General features: G+C 36.5%; 1 protein-coding gene and 1 pseudogene across 1 annotated transcript; one reads left to right on the plus strand and one right to left on the minus strand.

The window, feature by feature from the left end:
- Positions 1-1,388: 1,388 nt before the first annotated feature.
- Positions 1,389-2,710, plus strand: LOC133308091 (protein MIZU-KUSSEI 1-like). The gene has a single exon (XM_061508682.1). The coding sequence runs from the start codon at positions 1,573-1,575 to the stop codon at positions 2,335-2,337; it is 765 nt and encodes a 254-aa protein (XP_061364666.1). The 5' UTR covers positions 1,389-1,572; the 3' UTR covers positions 2,338-2,710.
- Positions 2,711-15,996: 13,286 nt separating this feature from the next.
- On the minus strand, positions 15,997-19,710 carry LOC133308084 (kinesin-like protein KIN-8A; annotated as a pseudogene).
- Positions 19,711-25,228: the final 5,518 nt, after the last annotated feature.

Genomic DNA, 25,228 nt, shown 5'->3' on the forward strand with positions numbered 1-25,228 from the left:
AAATATGAAAATAACTCTTTTATAATTTCATCTCAGTTATAATATCTGTCTTCACTTCTATCCAGGTTCCTACCATGACTGTGAGGATCTTTCAGTTTGGTTCTGAAGAAGAGTATACGGTACCTTGGCGCGTTTTGATTTTTTACTTGCTGCAAAATTGGGGCCTTCAGTTTCTACTACAGATTCAGATACTTCATTGGTCTGAATTTCTGCATTACAATCGTCTTCAACTTCAAATACTTGTTCTGATTCTCCTCTGCCATTATCAGTTACTGATAAACAAACTCAAATCAACAAAGTGGAATATAAGTAGCTGTTACTGCAAAATGTATAGTGTGTTTTCGTTTAGAGAGAATACACGAAGATGAGCATGGAGTGTAATAGAGAGAGAGACTATTTTGGTCAGATAGGGTTAAACAGGGTTGTTTTGGTCAGATACTTTGCGTAACATTTTTCATTTCCCCATCAATTCAAGAACACCACCTTCTGGGTGGTATTGTTTCATGATATTTTCATCTAAAAATTACACAGTTAAAGGAATTCAGGGGAAATGGCTTTCCTAGGAAAATTTTATTAATTGAGGTACCAAACATGAGATTCATAGATGCTCATTTTCACTTTCCCAGCATTCCGAAAATTTGTCTCCTACCAAACACCACCTAGAAAAATTGCGAGACGTATTTTTACCCGGACTTCACAGATAGAAAAAAATATCTTGTCCAGCGAGACGGTCACTCACCGTAATAATTAGTTACTTTTGAAGTATATATATTTAAAACTATTTGTTTTTTTATCTTTCTAATTGGACATATTTTTATTATTTAACATGAGAGTATGCATATTCCTTTTACTCATGATTCCTCTTTAATAAATGAACTCCGATGAGATGATTTTTGGGTTAAATTACAAATTCCTTGTTAACAACATAGTAATAGGATAGAGTACTTTTTGTGGGCCAAAAGCAGAGGTGTCGGTTCGTAGGTAGGTACCTGTAATGTTTTCTCTGCAGCCAACATGAGTCATGAGAATTCAGTGACACTAAACCTGATGTCACCACGGTTAACCTTTGCACTATAAGACATAGATGCTGAAGGGTGCTAAGGGGCATGTCGAGATTCAACAGTGATAGCTTTGGGTTTTGTTTGTTTTGGCTTATTTTTTTATCCTTTTCTACCGTTTTGGTGACTGAGGTCAAAAGGGTTAGTCAAGCACAATCCCTTCTCCATGTCCCACAAGAAAGTGAAATTACAAACACACTGTCTCCTTAGATTCCTTTCTTTTTCTACTTGTAATGCACTCTATATCAGTTTGATTTCCCACATCAAATGGTGGGGACTGCCCTTGTTTCTTTTGTCAGGATTCTCGTGCACTAACTATATACCAGAGGAAAGGGCTGGAAATACAAAGAACCAATTAATTAGATTTAAGGCCTAATATTATATACATCACCAATAATAAAAAAGAAGAATCCAGATTCTATCTCTCTGTCTCTCTTTCTTTCTTTCCCATCTTTTTTTTTTCCGGATAAGCAGCAGCCACCCCTTTGATTTTCTTTCTCATAGGAAGACAGTCATGGCTAGAAGCTCTCAAGACATGTCCTCTAAGAGGCATTTTCACTGGACAAACAAGGTTGGAACTGAAGATGGTGAAATTCCCACTTCAGAATCGTTCTCAACACTCATCCAAGAGGAGAAAAAAGAGGACAACAAGGTTGCTGCTCATGAGGCTCCAGCACATGCAACAAGGAGGAAGCTTCAGGCAGTGACAATCTCAAGGCTTCGTTCTGTTCTGACTGTGTTTGGCAAGAACCGAATGAACACACCATTTGGCCTTGGTTCTCGTGTAGTTGGCACCCTCTTTGGATATAGACGTGGGCATGTACATTTTGCATTTCAAAAGGATCCCACTTCTCAGCCAGCTTTACTGATTGAGCTTGCAACTCCAATCAGTGGTTTGGTTCGTGAAATGGCATCTGGGTTGGTTAGAATTGCTTTGGAATGTAATAAGGAGAAAGAAGCACAGAAGAAAGGCGTGAGGTTGCTGGAAGAGCATCTGTGGAGGACATATTGCAATGGCAAGAAGTGTGGTTTTGCTACAAGAAGAGAGTGTGGGCCAAAGGAATGGGATATCCTCAAAGCAGTGGAACCAATTTCAATGGGTGCAGGTGTTTTGCCAGGAAATAATAATGGAGCTGAAGCAGGTTCAGAGGGTGAACTCATGTATATGAGGGCTAAGTTTGAGAGAATTGTTGGGTCTAGAGACTCTGAAGCTTTCTACATGATGAATCCTGATAGCAATGGTGCCCCCGAGCTCAGTGTTTATTTGCTTAGAGTCTAGCACCCTTGCAAGCTCTGTTTATGATGCTTAGTTCCCCCTTTTTCCTCTTTGTTCTTTGTAGATTTCGAGCAGTGAGTTATTGGTATACTACTTGCTTGGTTCTTCAATCATGAAAATGGAGATCTAATCTTCTCCATGTTTTTCAACTTTTTTATTTTTTATTTTTTTTTTTAAAATTTGCTTTTTCCTTCCTGGAGGTGTAAGATGTGGGTTTACTGTTTTTTTGTTGGAATAAGCTAGCAGCTGAAGTCAGAAAGGGGGGAAATAATGGGTAACCAATACTTTACAGCATTTTGGTGGAGACATGGGTCATGAAAGGTGTATATGTATAGTTTTACTTTCCAATCTTTTAATTAATGATGAGGGACGGAGGTTAATGCAAATCATGATTGTCTTCACATTATAATTTGGTTGATTAACTTTTAGTAATTTCATCATGCCCTCTTGTTCAATTCCAAATGGTGAATTTCTGCTTTCTTTTCACTTTACACCCCACTATTCCTTTTCGCCTTTATATGCTTTTATCGCTTGCTGATTCAATTAATTCCCTTTAATTGAAGTTCTGCTTCGGCTTATGAATATTTTTGAGTTAACGACTATTATTGGGGTTTAATATGCCTTTGAATGCGCTTAATTTGTGTTCTGATGATTTCTTTCCCTATTTAGTTCGGATGATACTGTATCGGCATCCGCATCCTCTTCCAGTCCAATCATTGCTTTTCATGCACAATTTTCTTTGTAAAAATTATCCCAATAAATTTTATCAAACACTAATCATAGAAGTCATCAAAAACATTATGTATATTATATTAAAGAAAATTCATATCCAGTTACCGACAGCAGACCCCATTCTTTTCCTCCCTTTTCCTTTGTTTATACATTGGCCATTAGCACTTCCTCTAGTTGACTGCTTTTCTTTTGTTTGTCTAATTCAAATATGTGACATTCACATCAGTTTATAACTCATAGTAGTTTGCGCTGCTTGAGTTGAAACTTGGACACTAGCCCCGTTCCCACCACTTCTAACATGAAAGATCCTTTTTATGTGGCTATTTTGGTCATAGCAGTGAACACCCTTTTCCATAACCCATCTCCTAGTTTTCAGGCTTTCAATTTTCTACTATTTCCTTGCAACTTGAGAGAACAGAATGAAGGCGAGGATATATGGCTTACAGCTAGGTCAAAATCAAGTTTTTAATATTTCGTTCACCAAAACCCAAGTTTTTTTTTTTTATCATCTAGTCATCACTCTTCTAAATAAAATCTAATTGCTGCCCATAAAGTTTAGCTATTGCTTTAAACCATCATAGCTCCAATTAGTGCACCAAAATCCCCTAACCCACCACTGAAAAAAGAGATATAAGAAGAGACTAGAAGAGTGAAATAAGGTTGTCCATAGGCCATTGCCCATTACAAAAGTTCAACTTAATACTTCTTTTGGGGTCTATTTGGTCTTGCTGCTTACTTGCAAACAGCTATTAGCTTCGTGGATAACTAATTGATTTCAACAAAGACCAATAAAAGTATGTGTGACCACCCTGGTGGGCTGCTTCTCATGATGAATCATGTTATAATTGATGATGCATATCAGCTTGTTGCATGATTTAGGACAGTTAGTGTATATTTTCATCATAAGAAGGCTACCCCATGCGAGGACTCCAAGGAACCACCACTCGTCCTGGGATAGGTGCTGTTTCGGGGCCCACTTGAATGGCCCGGATATGATAGTTGATGTCATTAAAATTTTCCAACTTTGGATGAAATGAAAGCTCAGAAAATTTCAGAGAAGGCCTTGGCAATCTTGGCTAGGCCCATGGAATATATAGCTTGGACTAGTTTGTTTTACTATTTTTCACAGCTTAGGAGGCCCAATTGATGAACACGTTTGTTTTATATGCGTTGTCTTCTTTTGTTAACTGTAATTTTCTTAAGAAGAAAAACATTCCAAAAGTTCCAAGTAATACAATCATCCTCAAATCTTCACTCACAAATACAGTATAACGTACATAATCTAATCTGATACATAAAATCAGCTCGCAGAGAACTTTCAAGAAAACTCTTTTGCTTTCTTATAGATTCCCGTTGGGTCAGTTACAAGGGAAATCCCTATGATACGATGGTGGCTCAAGAAATAGAGGCCGGAGATTTAACAAAAGAAGTAGAGTAGAATAGGCAATCTGAGTTAAGCATTGCTGAAAGAAAGGCCACACAAGCAAGAAGAAAAAACCAAGCAGGTTCAGGGAAGACATGTAAAAGAGCTATGAAATGGGACACATGACAATTAATTAGGAAGGTTAAGGGATGATGTGTAAAATGAACCATGAAATGGGAAACGTGACAGTCAAGTATGAATTGGTCACAATGTAATAAAAACAAATAGGGAACTATTTTTTCCCACAATTGTATCTTTTGATTGGTTGAATAAAAAAATTCTTTCTTCCCAACTCTACTCTGTTCTCATCCCTTTTCCCCCAATTTTTCATAGGTAGAACTGAGCTCTACCAATTTGGTGTTTTCATCCTTGAATAATGGCACCTGAAACGCGAACAAGATCTGTAGAGGATCGAATGGATCATCCACAAGCTGAGATAGAAGTTTTGAAGGAGCAAATGCATAAACAATTCCAAGAATTGACATAAAAATTGGATGCGATATTCGACAACTATCGGGAGCGTCAACCATCCCCAGCGCATCAGCAAACCAACATTCATCAAATTCTAGAGATCATACGGTAGCAAAAAACTTGCGCCTCAAAGTTTCTCGTTTTGATGGGTTGAGCGACCCACAAGGTTGGATTTTTAAAATCAACCAATTCTTTGATTTCTATGATATGGAGGAAGGCCAAAGATTGAAGGTTGCCCCTTTTTACTTCGATGGGGAAGCTTTAGCTTGGTATCAATGGTTTAACAAAAATTCTAAAATTGATTCTTGGCCACACTTTCTTGACGCCTTGCAAGTTTGATTTGGCCCGTCAAAAATGGAGGATTATGAAGGCAAGTTAGCGAAGCTGTTGCAAACAGGGACAGTGATGGAGTATCAAGAGGTATTCGAAACTTTTTCCAATTGGGTAGATGGCTTATCTGAATCCTTCCTTTTGAGCTGTTTCATTTCTGGTTTAAAACCTAAAATTCAGCATGAGGTCTTAGCCTTTGCACCTTCAACTTTAACTCGTGCTATGGCATTAGCCAAGATTCAAGAGTCAAAATTGGCCCTGAAGAACAACCCACCTAAACTACACTCACCCTACCCTCCATTGTTACACACTCCACAACCAAAAACAAACCCAACTACAATCTCAACTAAAATCACCACTGCAAATACCACTTCAAACCAAAACAGACCCAATACCCAACGCCTTACCAGAGCCAAATTCAAGAACGTAGAGAGAAGAGCCTATGCTTTTCTTGTGGTGACAAATATTTTTCTGGTCACAAGTGAAAGACATCTGTGCATGTATTAATTGTGTCGCATGATGAAAAATTAGAAGAAGATACTATATTGGAGGATAATGGAACAATTTCAGTAGCAGAACCAGACACCACTAGTGGTGAAACAACAGCTCCTTAAATAAGTTTTCATGCTTTGGTTGGTATGGTCGTACCTCAAACTGTGCGATTTAAATGTTATATTGGCAAATCAGAATTCTCCTTGTTGGTGGATTGAGGGGGCACTCACGATTTTCTTCAACCGAAGGTTGCATCCATCCTCGAATTGCTAATCACCACTGATCAAAATTTTGAAGTTATGGTTGGAAATGGACAACTCCTTTAATGTGAAGGCTTTTGTCCCGCAGTATCGGTCCAAATTCAGCATCATGTTTTTTTAGTAGACTTTTATGTGCTGCCCATTCAAGGAGCTGGCATGGTTTTTGGTGTTCAGTGGCTGCAAATTTTTGGATAAGTTACTTTGAACTATAGCAGGCTAACAGTGGAATTTTTGTGGAAAGGTGAAACTATCAAGCTCAAAGGGGAGTCACATACAGGCCCTATTTTCTTGAATCAATTTAGACGTATTCAGCAGAAAGGTCAAGTAACATCATTATTTCAGTTATCATTGATCAACCCTACTAATGTGGCAACACCAACATCAACACAACCTCAGGTACAACAACTTCTAGCAGAATTTGATTACTTATTCCAAGAACCCACTGATTTACCACCCCACCGCCAAATTGATCATGAAATACATCTTCAGCCAAATGTTGTTCCTGCTAATGTAAAACCATATAGATATCCCCATTTCCAAAAAGGAGAAATTAAGAAACAAGTGGCTCAAATGCTTGCTTCTGGTTTTATTAGGAATAATACTAGTCCATTTTCATCTCTTGTATTGTTGGTTAAAAAAAAGATGGTACTTGGAGATTTTGTATTGATTATAGAGCCTTAAATAATAGCATTACAATCAGAGATAGGTTTCCAATCCCTACTGCAGATGAATTGATTGATGAGTTAGGAGGGTCACAAGTGTTTTCTAAACTAGACTTGAGGGTGGCTACCATCAAATTCTCCTTAAACCTGAAGATAGTCATAAAACAACCTTTAGAACTCACCAAGGCCGTTATGAATTTTTGGTCATGCCTTTTGATTGACCAATGCCCCTTCCACATTCCAAGCGATAATGAATCTTATTTTACAGCCTTACTTACGCAAGTTTGTTGCAGTTTTTTTATGACATACTTATATATAGCCCCTCTATGGAGTTGCACATACAGCACTTAAGGCAGGTCCTCTACACTTTACAAACTCACCAATTCTTCATTAAGAAAAGCAAATGTTCCTTTCACAAAGAGAGGTTGAATACCTCAGACATGTTCTTTCCAACCTTGGTGTGAGTATGGATCATAATAAAGTCACAGCCATGTTGGATTGGCCTGCTCCCAAAACATCAAGCAGCTAAGGGGATTTCTTGGACTTACAGGTTATTACCGCATGTTTGTACAAGGCTATGCTTCCATAGCAGCTCCTCTAACTAAACTACTTAAAAAAGATGCTTATATGTGGTCTGATTAAGCTCAAGTAACATTCGACGCTCTCAAGGAGGCCATGACAAGAGCCCCAATGTTGGCACTGCCAAATTTTGAATCAAGACTTCATAACTGAGACAGATGCCTTAGACCTTGGTATTGGAGTTGTTCTCCTTCAAGACGATCATCCTCTTGCTTATTTTAGCAAGAAACTATCTCTAAGAATGCAAAGGGCAGCAACCTATGTCAGGGAGCTTTATGCCATAACTGAAGCTGTAAAGAAGTGGAGGCAATATTTGTTGGGGAGAAGGTTCTTAATTCAAACAGACCAGAAAATTTTAAAAGCTTTGTTGGATCAGGTCATTCAAACACCTGAGCAGCAATAGGTTTCCAATACTCAATTGTCTATAAACCTGGTAAAGACAATCGCACTGCTGACGCCTTTTCAAGACAACCAGAAGTGATGAGCTTCATGGCCCTTTCAGTCAATCAATTCGATATCTTAGAAGCATTGAGATAGGAAAATATTAACTCTGAATTTTCCAGACAGCATTATCAAGTATTGTTGACTACCCGCAGTTCTCATTATGATTTACAAATCAGAGATGGCTTATTGTTAAAAAAGGGTAAGTTATTTCTTGATCCAGCTTCACCTTTATTCAATCAAATTCTACATGAATGTCATTCGACATTGGCAGGTGGACATTTTGGTATTCAAAAAACAAAGGCTCGCGTCTCCACCAGTTTCACATGGCCCAATTTGCGGAAGGATATAAATTTTTTTGTCAATTCTTGTGTGACTTGCCAACAAGTCAAAGTGCCAACACAAGCATCTGTAGGACTGCTTCAACCCATAGTCATTCCCGAGAGAGTATAGGAGGACCTTTCTATGGATTTTATAGTGGGACTTCCCTCTTCTTATGGCTACACCACCATTCTGATAGTTGTTGATAGGCTATCCAAAATGGCCCACTTTGGTGTGTTACCAAAAAAAATACAATGTTGTGAAAGTGGCAAATCTTTTCACCCATATGATTTGCATACTACATGGAATTCCAAGATCTATCATTTCTGATAGAGACCCAATTTTTCTTAGTAAATTTTGGGTCGAGCTTTTTGAATTAAGCGGGACAAGTTTGCGACGATCAACTGCTTATCACCCACAATCAAATGGTCAATCTTAAGTGGTGAATAGGGTGTTGGAGCAATATTTGCAATGTTTTGTGGCTGATTCTCCAAAAAGGTGGTCTAAGCTCTTACCTTGGGCTGAGCTCTGCTATAATACTGTTTGCCATCATCCGCAGGCATGTCCCCCTTCAAGATAGTATACGGACGGGAACCACCATCACTTTTGGATTATATTCCTACTTCAGCTACTACACACGAGGTAGATTCTCTGCTTATAGATCGACAAGTCATTCTTCAGCAGCTGAAAGACAATCTGCATAAAGCTCAGCAAAGCATGAAATAGTATGCAGACAACCATAGAAGAGATGTTCAGTATAAACAGGGTGAATTGGTTTGGGTTTGTCTTTAGCCTCATAGACAACAATCAATGGCTGTTCGCGACTCCCAGAAGCTTGCACCTAGATATTTTGGGCCATTTTCCTATTGAAAAAAGAGTTGGTAAGGTTGCTTACAAATTGACTTTGCCCCCAATAGAAAAAATTCACCACACCTTCTATGTTTCTCTCCTTAAACCATTTCGAGGAGACCAAGATATTCCTCTTTTTCCTTTACCTGACATGTTTGCCAATAGATTACCAATTTTACAACCCAAACAGATTTTGGTTACTCGAACTACAGGTGTTGACAGTCTAGTAACTGAAGTCCTAGTCTTATGGGAAGGTTTTCCATCTGAGTTGGCTACATTGGAACCTCTACAGTAGTTCCAACAACAGTTTCCTGCTTTCAACCTTGAGGACAAGGTCATTTTCAATGGTTGGGGTATTGATACGATGGTAGACCAAGAAATAGAGGCTGGAGATTTAACAAAGGAAGTAGAACATAATAAGTAATCTAAGTTAAGCATTGCTGAAAGAAAGGCCACACGAGCAAGAAGAAAACCAAGCATGTTCAGGGAAGACATGCAAAAAAGCTATGAAATGGGACACGTGACAATTAATTAGGAAGGTTAAGGGATGATGTGTAAAATGAACCATGAAATGGGACACGTGACAGTCAAGTAGGAATTGGTCACAATGTAATAAAAACAAAGAGGGAATTGTTTTTCCCCACAATTGTGTCTTTTGATTGGTTGAATAAAAAAGAATTCTTTCTTCCCAACTTTACTCTATTCTCATCCCTTTTTCCCCAATTTTTCATAGGTAGAGCTGAGCTCTACCACCCTACCGTATGGTTTTATGTCTTATAGGCATCAAATCCCCAAGGAGTTCCTCATAAGGGTTTCCTCCAAGGAAAGTCCATACCTACAGTCATTTTCAAGAAATAATCACGTTTCTTAGACAACTTCATCCCAAGGAAATCCCCGTCAGGTTCCAAGGAAAGTGATTGTCACATAATCTATATACCGCCTAAAGATCGTCTCAACATACATTATCATCATAATTTAAATCATAATCTCATATCTTAAATGTGTCTGTCCAATGCATATTTCATTATGCATGTCACTATATCATGATACTACATGCACATTTATAATCTAACCATTCCTTCCGAAGGAGCATGATGGAACACATAAGGGGATTAACCCATAGATCCAAAAGTTTACCTATTGTAGACTTACGTTCTTAGCTCGTTCAATCTCAATGAACAAAATCACCAATTTCTTACAAAATGCAACCTATGGCAAAATGTGCAACAGTGGTGGTCATTAATTCAAACAACACACAAATACTAAGTCAAAGGGCTAGAACTCATTACAACTACTCAAATATAAATTTAATTCTAACATCATCTCATAATCTCAACACTGCTCAGATACCAATTGTAGCGCCCGTCGACTCTCAAGATCAATGACTATCCCTACACACCAACACAAGACTTTTCAGCATGCTTTGTTCTCAGTCACACACTTCTTGAGAAACTTCCCACGAGGTTACCTATCCCAGAATTGCTTCAAGTCAAGCACGCTTAACTATAGAGTTTTAAGTTATGAGCTACCGAAAAGTAAATGCATCTTGATAGTATAGGTAGCACCTATTAATTCTTATAAGTCATCCTCAACTGTGCAGTCTTATACCTGCACAGTCTCTGGATCCCTCTCGTTCCGGTGTTGATTCAAATCATTCATGTACCCCTCTTGTAGATATTCACAGGCCTCCTACCTTAACGGGTCTGGACTCCAGGCACTGGGATTTTTGACTGGCAGTACAGCCCAACCCATGTGCAAAAGGACTATCTAACGGGTCGTTACATGCCCACCAGCTTCCGCTTGGTTCATTCTCAAACCACACTATATACTATGAGAGAGGCCCTGCTCTAATACAAATTGTAGTGCCCGATGACTTTCAGGATCAATGATTGTCCTCACACACTAACACAAGACTTTTCAGCGTACTTTATCCTCACTCACACACTTCTTGAGAAGCTTCCCAAGAGGTCACACATTTTACAATTGCTCCAAGTCAAGCACGCTTAACTGTGAAATTTTGAAGTTATGGGCTACCAAAAAGTAGATGCGTTTTGTTAGTATAGGTAGTACCTATTAATTCTTATAAGTCATCCCCAACTGTACAGTCTCATACTTGAACAGTCTATGGATCCCTTTCGTTCGGGTGTTAATTTGATTCATTCATGTACCCTTCCTGTAAATATCCACAGCCCTCATACCTTAACGGGTTTGGACTTCAGGCATTAGGATTTTTGATTAGTATAGCCCAACCCACATGCCAAATAACTATCAACGGGCCATTACAAACAACATCAACATCTCTCCCATATTTTGAATTTTCAGAGTACTAATAATCACAAAACCCCAAAATCATAAATCTTCTCAAAAACATGAAAGGAGGTGATTTTTTATACCTTAGAACACTACATGCAAAAATCCCTAATTATTCATGAGCAATGTTATATTTATAAACTTCACAATGTACTACAGGTAGTACATACTACTTGAACATGTACTACCTGTAGTACATAGTGTAGTTTGTAAACAAAAAGTTTATAAATATAACTTACCCCGTTATTCATTATACAAGTTCGGGTTATTATAACTATCCCACAATTCTTTGAAGTTCGTATAGGTACAGTACACATTATACAAGGAGTTATCTAGACCATTGAGGACATAATTTCTGCATAGAAAATCCTAATGTTTTCATGCATCAACTGCAGCAACCCGTTCCTTGTCTGTTTTCCCTTCCTCCAACTTAGGAGCATCCTCCGTGAGATATTTAGCCAGGCTCAATGTGGTCAAATAAAATTACATCTTCGATTGTCATCTCTTGAAATCAACCTCATTGAACTTCTCAAGCTTCTCACCATAAGTTATCTAGACCATTGATGACATAATTTCTGCATAGAAAATCCTAATGATTTCATACATCAACTACAGCAACCTGTTCCTTGTTTGTTTTCCCTTCCTCCAACTTAAGAGCATCCTCCGTGAGATATTTAGTCAGGCTCAATGTGGTCAAATAAAATTACATCTTCGATTGTCATCTCTTGAAATCAACCTCATTGAAATTCTCAGGCTTCTCACCATGAGTTGGAATGGAAGGGACCGAAGTAGCCAAGTTGCTTGAACTTGCCATTTCTATTACACAAACAGAAATTAAATCTGGTTTAGTTTACACAAAATTAAACTCAACAAATCAATCTAATGATTGATGTTAGATTTCCAAAAAGTATGATAGTAATACCCAATAAAAGAAATTGCCAATGATTATTTATGGTATTGTAATTTCAAAATTCTAGTTTCCAAGAACAAGAATAAATCTCTAAATTTATAATCACAAAATAAAATTAACAATACAAAACTTCAACACATTGCTAACTTTAATTGAAGCAATGTGATCTCAAATTTTAATGACAATTAACAAGAAACAAATAACAAGCCTATAAACTATATGTAACATCTCGTCAGCTGGCAATGTGTTAGTATACATATAGTACTAGGCATATCAAGTTTAATTAAATAAACATGAAAGCTACTTATTAGATTCATGATTATCTAATATATTATAACAAATAAAATTTTCCTTTTTCCTTTTGTATTACAGACGCGCTAAAATTAATATCGTATTACTCACTATTCCATCCATAATTAAGTTTGTTTTTGCTTTTTCTATTATGTCAAGATCAATTACGCAACTCGTCCTAATTATCCTTAAAACCTGTCTCAATAATATTATCATATCTGATTCATACATCCAACATACATAAATCAAATGGCCTAGCAATCCATTCCATAGGCTTTAAATGCATAACATAATCTCAAATAAAAACAATATAGGTATTATGTCATACTTCATATAATCATGACATTACAAATACTCAGTGTCATAAGCTTATACATGTTCTCAACAAAATTAAACAAGCTTATTCCAAAAGGCATAGACCACCTATATGCTCTTCATAAATATTAACATAACATAATACGAAAAATGGTAGTTATGTCTCATATAAATATCAAATGATAACAATGCATGTCTCAGATCATGCCAATATCTCTATGTCTCTTGCCTCGAGATGTATCCACATCATGAATCTCAGCACCTAAAAATATAGTCCCACACGGGGTGAGATGACAATCTCAGCAAACTAGGGATTTTCAAAGGATTACTTCGCCCTTAAGTTCACTTAAGGTATATCAATAATAAACAGAGTAGTAAAAATATAATGCACTATATGTCCATTGTCATGTGTGCAACAATAATTCTACTGGCCAAAGAAACTATCATGTATGATTTACACAATGTATTGTTACATACTAAGTATAAGGAGTCCGTCCATCTTATACCCCACACTCAGGCATCACCATCTCATGTGGAAAACACACCATCATATCCACACATCAATGCATTATAAAACAGTCATTTCCAAAAAATACCATATATATATATATAGGGATGTGCAAAACGTCCAATTGATCCAAACCAAATTAAAAACCAAACCAAACCAAATTAAAAAATCGATTTTTTTTAAAACCGATTAAAAAATATATCCACTTTTTAATTTTAAATATGGTTTGGTTATCCATTTATCAAATGGTTTGGATACACTGGATAACCAAATCATATCCACTTTTGTTTTTTAATTTTAAATAACTGTCGAGTTTGACAACATAATCGAACTTTCAACAGTTTGTCTAGCATCAGATCCTACTCGGGTCAAAAAGTATTCATACACCCATTTACATTCTTTTGTGCTAAAAATATTCATTGTATTTTTTATGCTGCGTGGAAACTTGGTTTATGGAACTTCAATTGTTTTGTTTGCTAGAGCTGATAGTAATATGAATGATTTGTTCTTCACCCCTTGAATTTTTCTGGTAAGTGTAGAAGCTACAGAATGATTTTGATGTATCATTTGAGGAAATATTGTTTAGGCTGGATACAAACACAAATTACACAATGAATACAGTAACTTCTCATACACAATGTTAATATATAATATTCACAGATAAGTATAAAATCCTAAATTAGAATAAAGCTAATATTTCATAAGTGAGCATTAGTCATTATAGAAGTAATTGTTGTAATATCCATCTGTATTGATTTAAAAATATATACGATAACTAAAAAAAAGCTAAAACTATCACTGGGTATCCTAGTAGTATCGAATATAGTGTGTGTCTATGATTGATATGGAAACCATTTCAAATACGGAAGAGACAGTTACTATTAAGTATGAAATAATGTTTAGATATAATATTCGATGTTTTATTTTATTAATTTATTTATTTTATTTAAAAAAAACAAAACTCATTAAAAACCAACTTTAAATTTGTTATAAAACCGGTTTTTGATTCAAAATCGGTTTTGATTTAAAACTGGTTTTGAATTAAAATCGGTTCAAAACCGGTTTTCAATCAAAACCAGTTATAATCCATAAACTGATTTTGGAACCGGTTTGGGAAAATGAAAACCGGTTTTTAAAATATAAAACCGATTCGGTTTGAAAATCAAACCATTTAAAATCGGTTCGGTTTTTGAAAAAAACCGAACCGAACCGCTCCATGCACATCCCTATATATATATATATATATATATATATATATATATATATATATATATATATATATATATATATATATCAGCAACAGAAAAATACACCTCAAAATTGAAAATAATTAAATTAAAAATACAAAATTATAATATTGTTACTAAAAATAAAAATACACCTATAAAGCCTAAAACGGCACATGCAAGCATGCATTGAACTTTTAAGTCAATTTTAGGTGCATCATCCTCCCTTATTCGCCCTCGAATCTACTTTGTCTTCATTAATATCAACATCTACAAGTGATAACCCAGGTGGCAATTTATCCGGTACAATATCACCAAATTCCTTAAGGGTAAAATTTGTGAATACAACTCTTTGATATGTTTGGCATGTTCATTTGCCTTTGAATTGAACTGCTTGAGAACTGAAAAGGTGTGAGTTCTAAAGAAGTAATTGGACTACGGTCATAGACTATCTCAAATTGAACTGCTTTTATTTCGGTTATGTGATCCGGCATAGACAAATTTTGTCTAAGGTAACATCAAATCTCATTGTCGCAGACTATCTCTAATTAAACATCCACCAAAAGCTAAATCGTTATCTCCATGGAGCACGAGATTGCTATGTTCATTGTGCCCAAATTTAAAAAATATGAACATGATCGTGTCACATCTATCTCACCCGATTGTGCCACGTGGCAGTTGCTTGTCTCCTTATGCACAACTAATTACTTATGTGCAATTGGTTACATTATTTCCAAATAAATTTCAAATATGCATTAATTGAATAAATAATTTTTAAATTTGCATTAATTATATCATTTTGTCTTTGTCCACAATTTGGGTTAATTATCATTGTCTCCTTAATTATAGTCTGTTCTTACCTGACGATTTAGGCATGAAACATCTCAAATTCAAGCTATTAAATTTGTGAAATACTACAGCTTTGGTAGTTACATGAAGTTACTCGTTCAAAATTCTTAGTGTCATCATTGTATCAAAACAATAAATAAATAAATAATACAAGATACTTTTGTATCATTCATCACTCCAAATTACTAGCTCTTTTTAGTCGTGATCGTTTATTCAAATATAAACTATAAAGGTCTAGTTAAAAATAATTTTTAATAATTTAATCTTTATCATACTAAGTAGGAATTTGCTTTACTCTTTCACTAATTATAACCTTGATCATAAAAAGTAACTTTGTTGAGATTAGTGAGCTGGAAAAATTAATTTACCAACTCAAATCAAATTAGAAAAAAATGAATGAACAAATATAATAATCATTTTGGAGTTTTCTCCAAAACCACCATTCTATGACTGAATTAAGCATGTAAAAGAGCACCCTGGTCTGCGCTACCTACTGAGCCTAAATAGAAACTATCATCCTATAACTGCAAGAAACTATCTGCTATGAGGCAGAGACTTACCGAGCTGCAATGATCTCTTTCATATTGAGTCGCCATTTCACGCCCAGAGAGAATTTGAGGGGTTGTCAAGGTCTTTTAAGAAAACCAGACCTTCTGTCCTTGAACTTCCTTTTCAACTCCTTCCTAGACCACTTTAAATATTGCCCTTTTGACTAGCAAATCCTGGCTGAATAATGCAATGAACATGTGAAGTCCCAGCATCAACACAAACCAGAAAAATGGATCGGTTACAGAAGAAGAAAGAAAACAATATGCTATTATGCTTACACTGGCAAAAGAGAGGCCTATGATGTTTTTTTTTTTTAAAAAAAAAAAAGGGGGTAAAAGGGATTTCAACAATGCAATTAAGAACCATCATCTCTCAATTGGACCTCAGAGGAGAGGTTTACTTAACTTATATTTATTATATGCTGATGTACATGCAAGTAAAAAGTTTAAGGACTAAGGATAAAAGAAAACACCGAACCTGAAGAAGAATTGATGGATGTGCACTAGGTTCAGAAATTACATGATTTCTAGTTTTTCTTCCATTTAGTGTAGTAACTGATGGGCTGTTAGCAGCAGTTATGTCCCAGAAGCTTCGTTTCTTGGCAGTTGGTATTGGTGATCGAAAACGGTGGCTTGGACTCTTCAACTCACCTGTGTTTGCCACCTTTGGCCTTAGGCTAGCCCTTGTCACCACTCTCTTTCCCACTTCACTTGTCGCAACTATTTTTTTCCCACCCTTTTGTGAAAGCTCAAGAATAAAAGCATCTTTCTGCTTTAGCTGCAAGCTGTGATCATTTTTCATTCTCTCTATCTCTGCCTCTAGGGCTTTCACTCTTTGTTGAAGTGTTCTGACAGTGAAAGCTACCTCATCTCCCTTGTTCTTGGTCTCTTGAGTGAAACAAGTTTCAGCTAAGGAAGAGAGTCTGGTCCTTCGTTTTTCATTTGGTTGGGCAGAAGTTGGAGGAGTGGAAAGAAGAGATGTTGCTGAAGGTGGTGTTGAGGAGGAATTTGCAGCCAAGGACTGTGTTTGGAGTGTCAAAAGCTTCTGTTGCTGCCGTGCTAGCTGTATTCGCAATTCCCGATTCTCCTTTTGCAGCTCAAGTACCAGCTTAGCCTGGTCTGTTTCTGTCTCAGGCACTGGCAATAGATCTTCATATGCATCAGTTGCCTGCATCCACATAGTTTGTTTGTTCATTGGGTTCTGATAATTTGACACCAAATGGAAATTTTAAAAAACAAAAATGCGAGCATTGTACTTGCAAAGTGTAAAAAACAGAAAGATGTTTGACACCAAAGGATTCAACCTTTGTTCGAATCTCCTTGGCTCTATCAGCCCAATGAAGGGTGTTTTGTGTTTCACCAAATGAGAGGTTACTTGGGCTTATGTTTGCAATCATGACAGTGTTGCAAGTTCCTCCTAATGAATCCTTGAGAAGTTGAGTTAGTTTAGAATTTCGGTATGGAATGTGCTTCTTGCCTTCTACAAGAGAATTGATGCAGTTGCTTAATGCAAGAAGAGACCGGTTTATATTAGCACCCTCAAGAGATCTAATTGTTCTTTGATCTGTGGCAAGAGCTCTCTCTGATCCTGCAAGATCAATCAATGAGAGCTTGCCCACTCTGTTAATAACACTCATTGCAGCATCTCTAACTCGGTATTCAACCACAACCTAGATGTAACAAAGTAAGGTGGATTAAGCACATGTCACGATCATAGCTTATAAGAAGGGATTGTTCATTTTCCCCCTCAAAAACCTTCAAGGTTTACCTGCAAAATAGCATGGGAACGTGAAGATGTTTCATTTGCACGAGTTGGTTCCGTGGTTCTGTTCTGATTTCCTTGTTGAAGCAATGCCATCACCTGAAGCAAGCGGAGAAAAGAAAAAAACAAAATTCTATATGAGGGTTCAAAAAGCTGTCTAAACTTCCAATACACCAAAATGGATCAGAATATTACTTCATCAGTGGAATAAGCTCTGTATTGTGTAAGACCTGCCACCACAATCCCCTATAACATAATTAGACAATGTACAATCAGATATCTTTTAGAGTTAAAATTTAAAGGGATACAATGAAAACAGGAGATACCAGAATTAGCTCATCTAAGACACTAATATCTTCTCAACCAACAAATTCATTTTCTATATATTTTATCTGACTGGTAAAACATGTAGCATGTGAGGGTTTAGAACTCTAGCTGATACTTGGGGCATGTTTTTTCTTGAAGTGCTTCACCTAATAAGAACTGAAGTAATAGGAATTAACAGTTTTATAAAGTTAATTAAAGCCTTCCTCATTAAGACTAACGAGTTAAGCATTCATGATCTGCAAGTATAGATGGCCTCTATAAATATGCATGTAAACATGAGCTTGGAATGTTTATCAAAACTTTGTCATATATTAGCAGATTAAGCTATATCCAGATTTACATTATCTTTAGATGTGTTGGAACCGGCATCAAGCAATACCATAAATAAACCATTCAGTTTCTTTCAAAGGCAATAATTGAAGACATCAAGGCCCGAAAACATGCAAATGCAATCACATACACTACAATGACTGTGACTCAGCAGTTCTCTCTTAAATAATTATGAAAGTTTAATTTTATTTATAAGACAAGAAAGTGGACCTGTTTATCTTCTCTGAGAACTAGAGGTCTTCCAGGTGAAAGCAAATCCCTGACAGTTTCATTATAAACCTCAAGATAGGACAGATGAACCACATGGTTTCCATCACAACTTCTCAGCCTGATTTTACTGAAAATATCCTTAATCGCCAACACCATCACCCCTGGGCTCTCCATTGTACCTAGCATTGTGTAAGTTTTTCCAGCTCCAGTGGCACCATAGCAGAATATTGACCCATTCCTCCCTTGCAGAACTGCTTCCACAAGTTCTGAGGTTCTGAAAATGTGAAGTCAATGTACCTTTCCATCAAATATAAATGACTGCCTGAGCAATAAGATTTTGAATGCATGCTGAATATTAATCATTTATATAATTATTATGTTAAGGCTGAGAAACAGCCTCTATGCAAAAATACAAGGCTAAGGCGTGTACAATCGACCCTCGTCCCAAATCGGAACCCTTGTGCTCTAGGGTTTGTCCTCTCTCTGTATAATTATTATGTTATTTTCAGGGCATAAAAAGTTTAAAAAAAGTAAAAGTAACAAAATTGTAAAATGCATATCATAGAAGAGAAACTAAAAACAGACGGATATCATAACAAGCAGCAATGATCTAGAACATGAACAACAACCACAACATTTACTTATATATATTAACATAAAAACAGCAATGGTTCTAGTTGTAATAGCATAAAAGATAAGATTTTTGAATCAAACTCACGTGGTGGAATAAACATCGTGCTGAGTAGCCGAATCAGGAAAGGAAGCATCGAAGGCAAAATGGCGTCCCCTAAGCCTCTTCAACCTCAGGTAATCGTTCTCAGTGGCAAACTCCGTTAGATAAACGTCACGCCGGTTAACGATTCTCACACAGCACCGTGAACCCGCTTCCTTTTCCTTCTTGGCCATTGGTCTCAACCTCACGAACACAAGAATCCGATTTTCCGGCATCGAAAGCTTCCGAGCCATGGTGGTTTTAGTGGTGGCCTTATTGGCGCAAGAAAATCCAACAATTGGATCATACCCAGGTACCAAGTTTTCCTTTTGAGGAGGAGGCATTGCTTCATTCTCTTCTTGGGGCCTCAAAGATGGGTTCTTGGGAGCTGCAGAAGGGTTCTTTTGCCTGTAATGCTCGTATAACAGAGTGAGTGCCTTCATCTTCTCCTTTAAGCCATGGTGTTGCTGTTCTGGGTTTGCCTTGTTCTTTATCTGGGACCGAGTTGAAACGGGCATTGTGAGATTTCTTAAAATTTCGGTTCGTTTGAGGGGTTGCTCGTAAAGTTTCAAACTTTGGTTGGAAAATGTAGAAGTTGAACAGAGTGAGTGAAAGAGTGGGTTTGTGCATTTGTGTGTTATTTTGGAATTTTATTCTGTGTGGATTCTCTGCTCATTACACCATCTAATCTCAAATCCCTTTATTCACAGTGGAGTTATCTACTACGAATTATCATTTATAAAAAAATTAAAAAGTGTTGCTGAAAGATAAAAATAGAGCTTTGATACTACTTACTTTTTTATATTATAAATTTTGAATGTTTGTATGTAACGGTCAAATGTCGCCAAAATGATAAATTGTGGGGTCCCATTTAAAAAAAAAAAAAATTGAATTTTCTTATTCAATTTGAGTGTGAGAGTCTTACAAATACTTTTTCGAACTACCAACTCTTTACTTAGTCACTGTTTTGAATTAAAATTTTCTGATTTTAGTGCATGTAATTAGAAATTTCCAAATGTGGATACCAAAAAAAAAAAAAAAAAAATTCAAATGTGCCTTAACGAAATTCAACAATAAAACTTTTTTTCTAAAAAACAAAACAAGGAGTAAATTATATGATGTCATTAAGGTTCATGACAAGAAGAATGAAATCATATGGGGATACTGACAGTGAGAAAAGTCATGAAGTAAGTTACTATAAGATAGGCAGCAGGAAATTGATGGTAACCTATAGTTTCACCAAATTGATTATTTATTTTCCTTAACTTAACCCTCACCTCAAAAGAATATGTTTAAATTAAAATACTTTTTTTTTCTCCTAATCAGCAACTTCTTATTAAATAGCTTCTTAACAAAATTGAGCTCAACACTTACAAGTAAGGTGGTTTAAAATTCATCCCAAACTTTTACTGAACGGAGGTTTGACTTGAACATTGAAGGGGTCCAGCTTGTTGCCCATGTCTCTACCCTTATGCTTACAAAAATCTAAAATTATTTTTTCACCCCTAATTAAAATTAGAGATTTGTATTTGTCATTTACTATGACATAACAAAATTTCTTACACATACAACATTTTTTTTGAAGAAAAAAGAAAAAAACTACGGCATGCAAAACGAATCTCTATAGCATTACACAATCACTTTTCTTACAACATAACTCTTATAAAACCCTTAAAATTATGGAAAAAATTATTTTGATTTCTATTTTTGTTCCCTACATAAAAAGTTGACTCAAGGTTGGAAGGGCAACTATTAGAAAGGTGTGGACCACTGCAATAAACACAAGAGACCATTGGATTTGGTTAAATTGCTTGTCATTGAGTCAATTTGGCCTCTATGACTTCGTTTTGATTCTTGTCTAAAGTTGATAATGCACCAACCTTGGCTGAAAGGGGCTGGTATGCGGTCTACCTTACGCATTGTAGCCACTTTATTTAGAGCATCTCTTTCTAAAAATCATTGGAAATAGTTTTGGGCCATTCTTTCTAAAAGGTCATGGGCTTCATTGAAAGATTTAGCCATAAAAATCCCATCAACAAAGGCATCTCCTATGATTCGTTAGAAGGACTCAAGTCATTAAAGTCTGCAATAAAACCCAAAGAGCTAAGTAATGGTAGAGGAATTTCTTGATCATGTCCTTAAACCTATCGCATACCTCTATAACTATAAAGGAGCGTTTGGTAGAGGATAAATTTTTTTATGTCAGAAAATCATGATTTCCATAAATATGGTGGTGTTCTGTCTATGTGACAGAGATGTCTAGCCTATGGCTAGTAGATCAATATGGGATTTTGTGCTCTCTAGGTATATATCAATTAGATACCTTGGGGAAAGTGAATCATCATACACAATTATAAGGCCTTAGCCAAAGGAGATAGTGTGTGCGCAGTGATTGCATAATAATAATAATAGAGGGAGATTAGTCCATACATGTGGTATTTACCTCCTATTTATAGCTTTTACCTTAGGGTTTGAACCACTTGGGCCTCTTTCTTCTGGGCCCAATTCTCTTCTTGCATGATTATCTAATATCCACTATTTACTGGGGCCTTTAGGAATATGGGCCTTATGTAGGTCCATAACAGTTGCCCCCAGCCCGGTAGCCTGGTTTTCCAAGCTGCCGGGATGTATGTGCTTTGCAAATAACTTGTTCAGCTTCCTATTTTGCATTTGCTTGCACTGACGTTCCCATATTTCTCCTTCATCTGCTATGTTCACGATACTGAAGATTTGCTTGCTTCTTCATTTCTTTCTTCCTCTTTACTTCCAGGTATACTTTCTTAACCATGATTTGTTGCCAGTTCATGCATTCTAGTATGTTGCTATGAATCTCGATGTATTTTCTAATGTTGGTTTACCGAGTTATCTATTAACATCTCTCTTGCATTTTGTTTTCTTGGTATGCATGCCTTTTTCTTTCTTCATTTTGGTTGTTGTTCACCAAACTGTTTGATATGGGTTTCCAAAGTCACCAATTCTTATTCTCCGTTATGAACCCATTTCTTAGTACGAGTGAGGGAAATTCCGGTAGACGGGGGAAACTGTAAGAACCCGCACCGTTAATTTAAAAGCCATTTTTCGAGTTAGAGAGACACCATTTTCTGAGTTGTTGCAGCCACTAAGTTGAGGGTGTGGGGGCTGACTTCACTGTTTGGTTGCGAAAAAGCCATTGTCATGGCATTTGTGGCTTCAAGAAGCCAGCTTTTGGCATAAAGGGCCAAGCTTTGATGCTCATTTTCGTAGTCTTAAGTGTGCTGTCCAGAAGAGTGGGTTTGAGGTCATCAAGACACCTCTTTTCTGCTGTTCTAAGCCTTAGGTAAGCTTCATCACCATTGTTCTTGGAATTTCTTTGGAAAGAATTTACCTTGATGCATGTAACAAGCAAAAGTTAATAACTTAAGGGTGGGTAAGGTATAACACACCTAAAATTGTATGTTTGAACATCTGGAAACATGAAAAGTGGCATCTTGGTTAGATATCTTCGCGAAAATGCAAAACTGCATTCTGTCGCGAAATATCCGGATATGGGGATTTGGATATCCGGATATGGATATCTGGATATGCCCCCGACAAATATCCGGATATTCTGGGAATTTCGAGATGGTCACTGTACTGTTCTGACAGAATGGTACTATGGGTCTATGGACCCTAGGTTGGTTAAGTTGAACTTCTGTAATAATTAATCTAAGACAGAATCAATTGGATTAAGGGCTTATGGAAAAGGAAGACATTACGTTATCGTTATGTTATGAACTAGTAGAATATGAATATTGATATGATTGCTGGTCTAAACAGATTGTGATTGTGTTGTTTGTGGACCTTAAGCTAGTGTGGACTTTGGCTTGGATTGATTGCTTAGAGGTAAGCTTTTGTGTCCTCGGATTGATCTGTTGCTTGTTCCACCGACCTCCAAAGGAGGGTGGTTTATATGCATGTATGCTTTTATGAAAGATGAAATATGCATTGATATATGCATGCGATATGTTAAATTAACTGCTGATGTAATGTATGAATGTGATGTTGAGTACTTACATTATCAGGCCTTGACCCTGGTGTGTAAGGCATAAGGCTGCGACCCTTATGTTTAGATAGGTCGCAGACGTGCATAAACCTTATCATGTTCCCTGGCTAGTCGAACTGCATTTGCATACATCACATGATTAATGAGTTGTAGTACTTGGCTTGTTGAGCAAGAAAAATATTGTCATGATTTAAATGCCTTAACATGAACATGCATGGTAAATACTGTTTTCGAACTTATATTTATACTTGTAAGTGAGCTTGGGGCGGAAGAGTCATTGAGGACCCCTTGTCTTACTGAGGTTTCTTTTTAGAGATCTCACCCCACATTCGGGGCACATTTTCAAGTTCAGGTACCTCGAGGGTTGATACCTCGAGCGACAGAAGGCCGGAGCTTAGTTGACTGATATATGCATGTTTATGTTGATCTTCTTGGATGCCGAATTATGTTTTATTGTCATTATATTGTTATTTGAGCTGATATTATGTTGGGCTTTGTTGCCTTATTTGGTGAGCATGGGGGGTTGTCCATGCGATATTGATGTTGGTTATGCTTTTAGCTTGAGTTGTGTTGCAGATCTAGCAAGTGTACTAGTCGTACAAGTAATAAAATAATGAGTAAAGATCGTTCCCACAGAGATTTGTATTCAAACACCAATGAACCATAGAAAACTAATTTGAATTAAACAAAGGTTTGTAAAAATCATGAATGTTTTGTCACCAGAAAGTTAATTTGAAAGTAAATTAATCTAATACTAAAAATTTGAATTAAGAATTATAAAAATAAGTAGTCAGAAAACAACTTTCCTCAAAAATAAACTCATGTAAACTGATCATATGATGAACTCTTTTTCCTGTGATGTTAATCAACCTTTTACTTATCCTCAAGATGTAATCCCTTACTACCCTGATAGATACATTAATCAGAAACCCCAATCCCTTGGTGATTCCTTTCTTAATACATGCATGAAATACTAAGGTCTTAAGATTACATCAGAACTATAGTATCAATTCCTTGAGTACTATAATCCTGATGATGAGATTGTCAGATATAGGAGTAGTGTAAACATTCCTATTCTACACTCCTCCCTTAGTAGAAAGAATTGAATCAGAAAATCCCATATCAACACATGAAAAACACTTCATCATATTAATCAAACATACATAAGAATATCATTGAGTTCCATTGAATTCAGACTATAATGACTCTACTCAGACATAACTAAGGAAGATATAAGAGAAGAAAGATCAAACTCCATTTCCATGTAGTGAATCTTCAATCTCCAAGTGCAATTACAATAGAAAACTAACTAATACAAATACTAAGTCCTAAAGAAATTTAGAGAGAAGTCATATCAGAAATCTGATGTAGGAGAGAGAGAGAGAGAAACTCCAGATCTTCTAAAATGTGAAGGCCTTTGCCTTATATAGTTTTACAATTTAAAACAGAAATTTAATATGGGCGCTAAAACGTTCAAAATGAGCGTTTTAGCGCCCATGCTTGACGGATGCCCAACTGCTTTCAACTAACTTGAACGCTAAAACGTTCATGAATGACCGTTTTAGCGTCAACGCCTTGTGAATGCTCAACTGTCCTTAACTAACTCCACCGCTAAAACACTTGGTTTGGACGTTTTAGCGTTGGAGACCAGAGGCTTTTTTTAACATCAAGGCGCTAAAACGCTTGTTACAGGAAGTTTTAGCGCCCAAGACCAGCAACTTTTCATCCTTGGAATGCAGCATCACGCGAAAACGTTCTGTGTGGACGTTTTGGCGCTCAGCACCAGCAAGTTTTGGCCTCTTTCTGCAGCAGGACGCTAAAACGTTCTGTGTGGACGTTTTAGCGCTCAACACTTAGGCATTTTTCTCCTCTTCAGAATCTTATTCCTTCTCCAGTTGCCCTTTTTGCTTGCTTTTCCTACAAAACAATACAAATTATCAATAAAGCTTCTTGAACTTGTAGTTGAGGACATTAACCTCTTTTTCCATCATTTAATCACACAAATTGATACTAAT

This window comes from Gastrolobium bilobum, unplaced genomic scaffold (assembly GCF_033153095.1).
Source record: "Gastrolobium bilobum isolate Gb01-03AN ecotype WA unplaced genomic scaffold, APGP_CSIRO_Gbil_v1 utg7201, whole genome shotgun sequence".
Taxonomy (NCBI): Eukaryota; Viridiplantae; Streptophyta; class Magnoliopsida; order Fabales; family Fabaceae; genus Gastrolobium; species Gastrolobium bilobum.

Bases quoted from the DNA above. Each gene is read 5' to 3' on its own strand.
- LOC133308091 (XM_061508682.1), top strand. From the start codon at position 1,573: ATGGCTAGAAGCTCTCAAGACATGTCCTCTAAGAGGCATTTTCACTGG.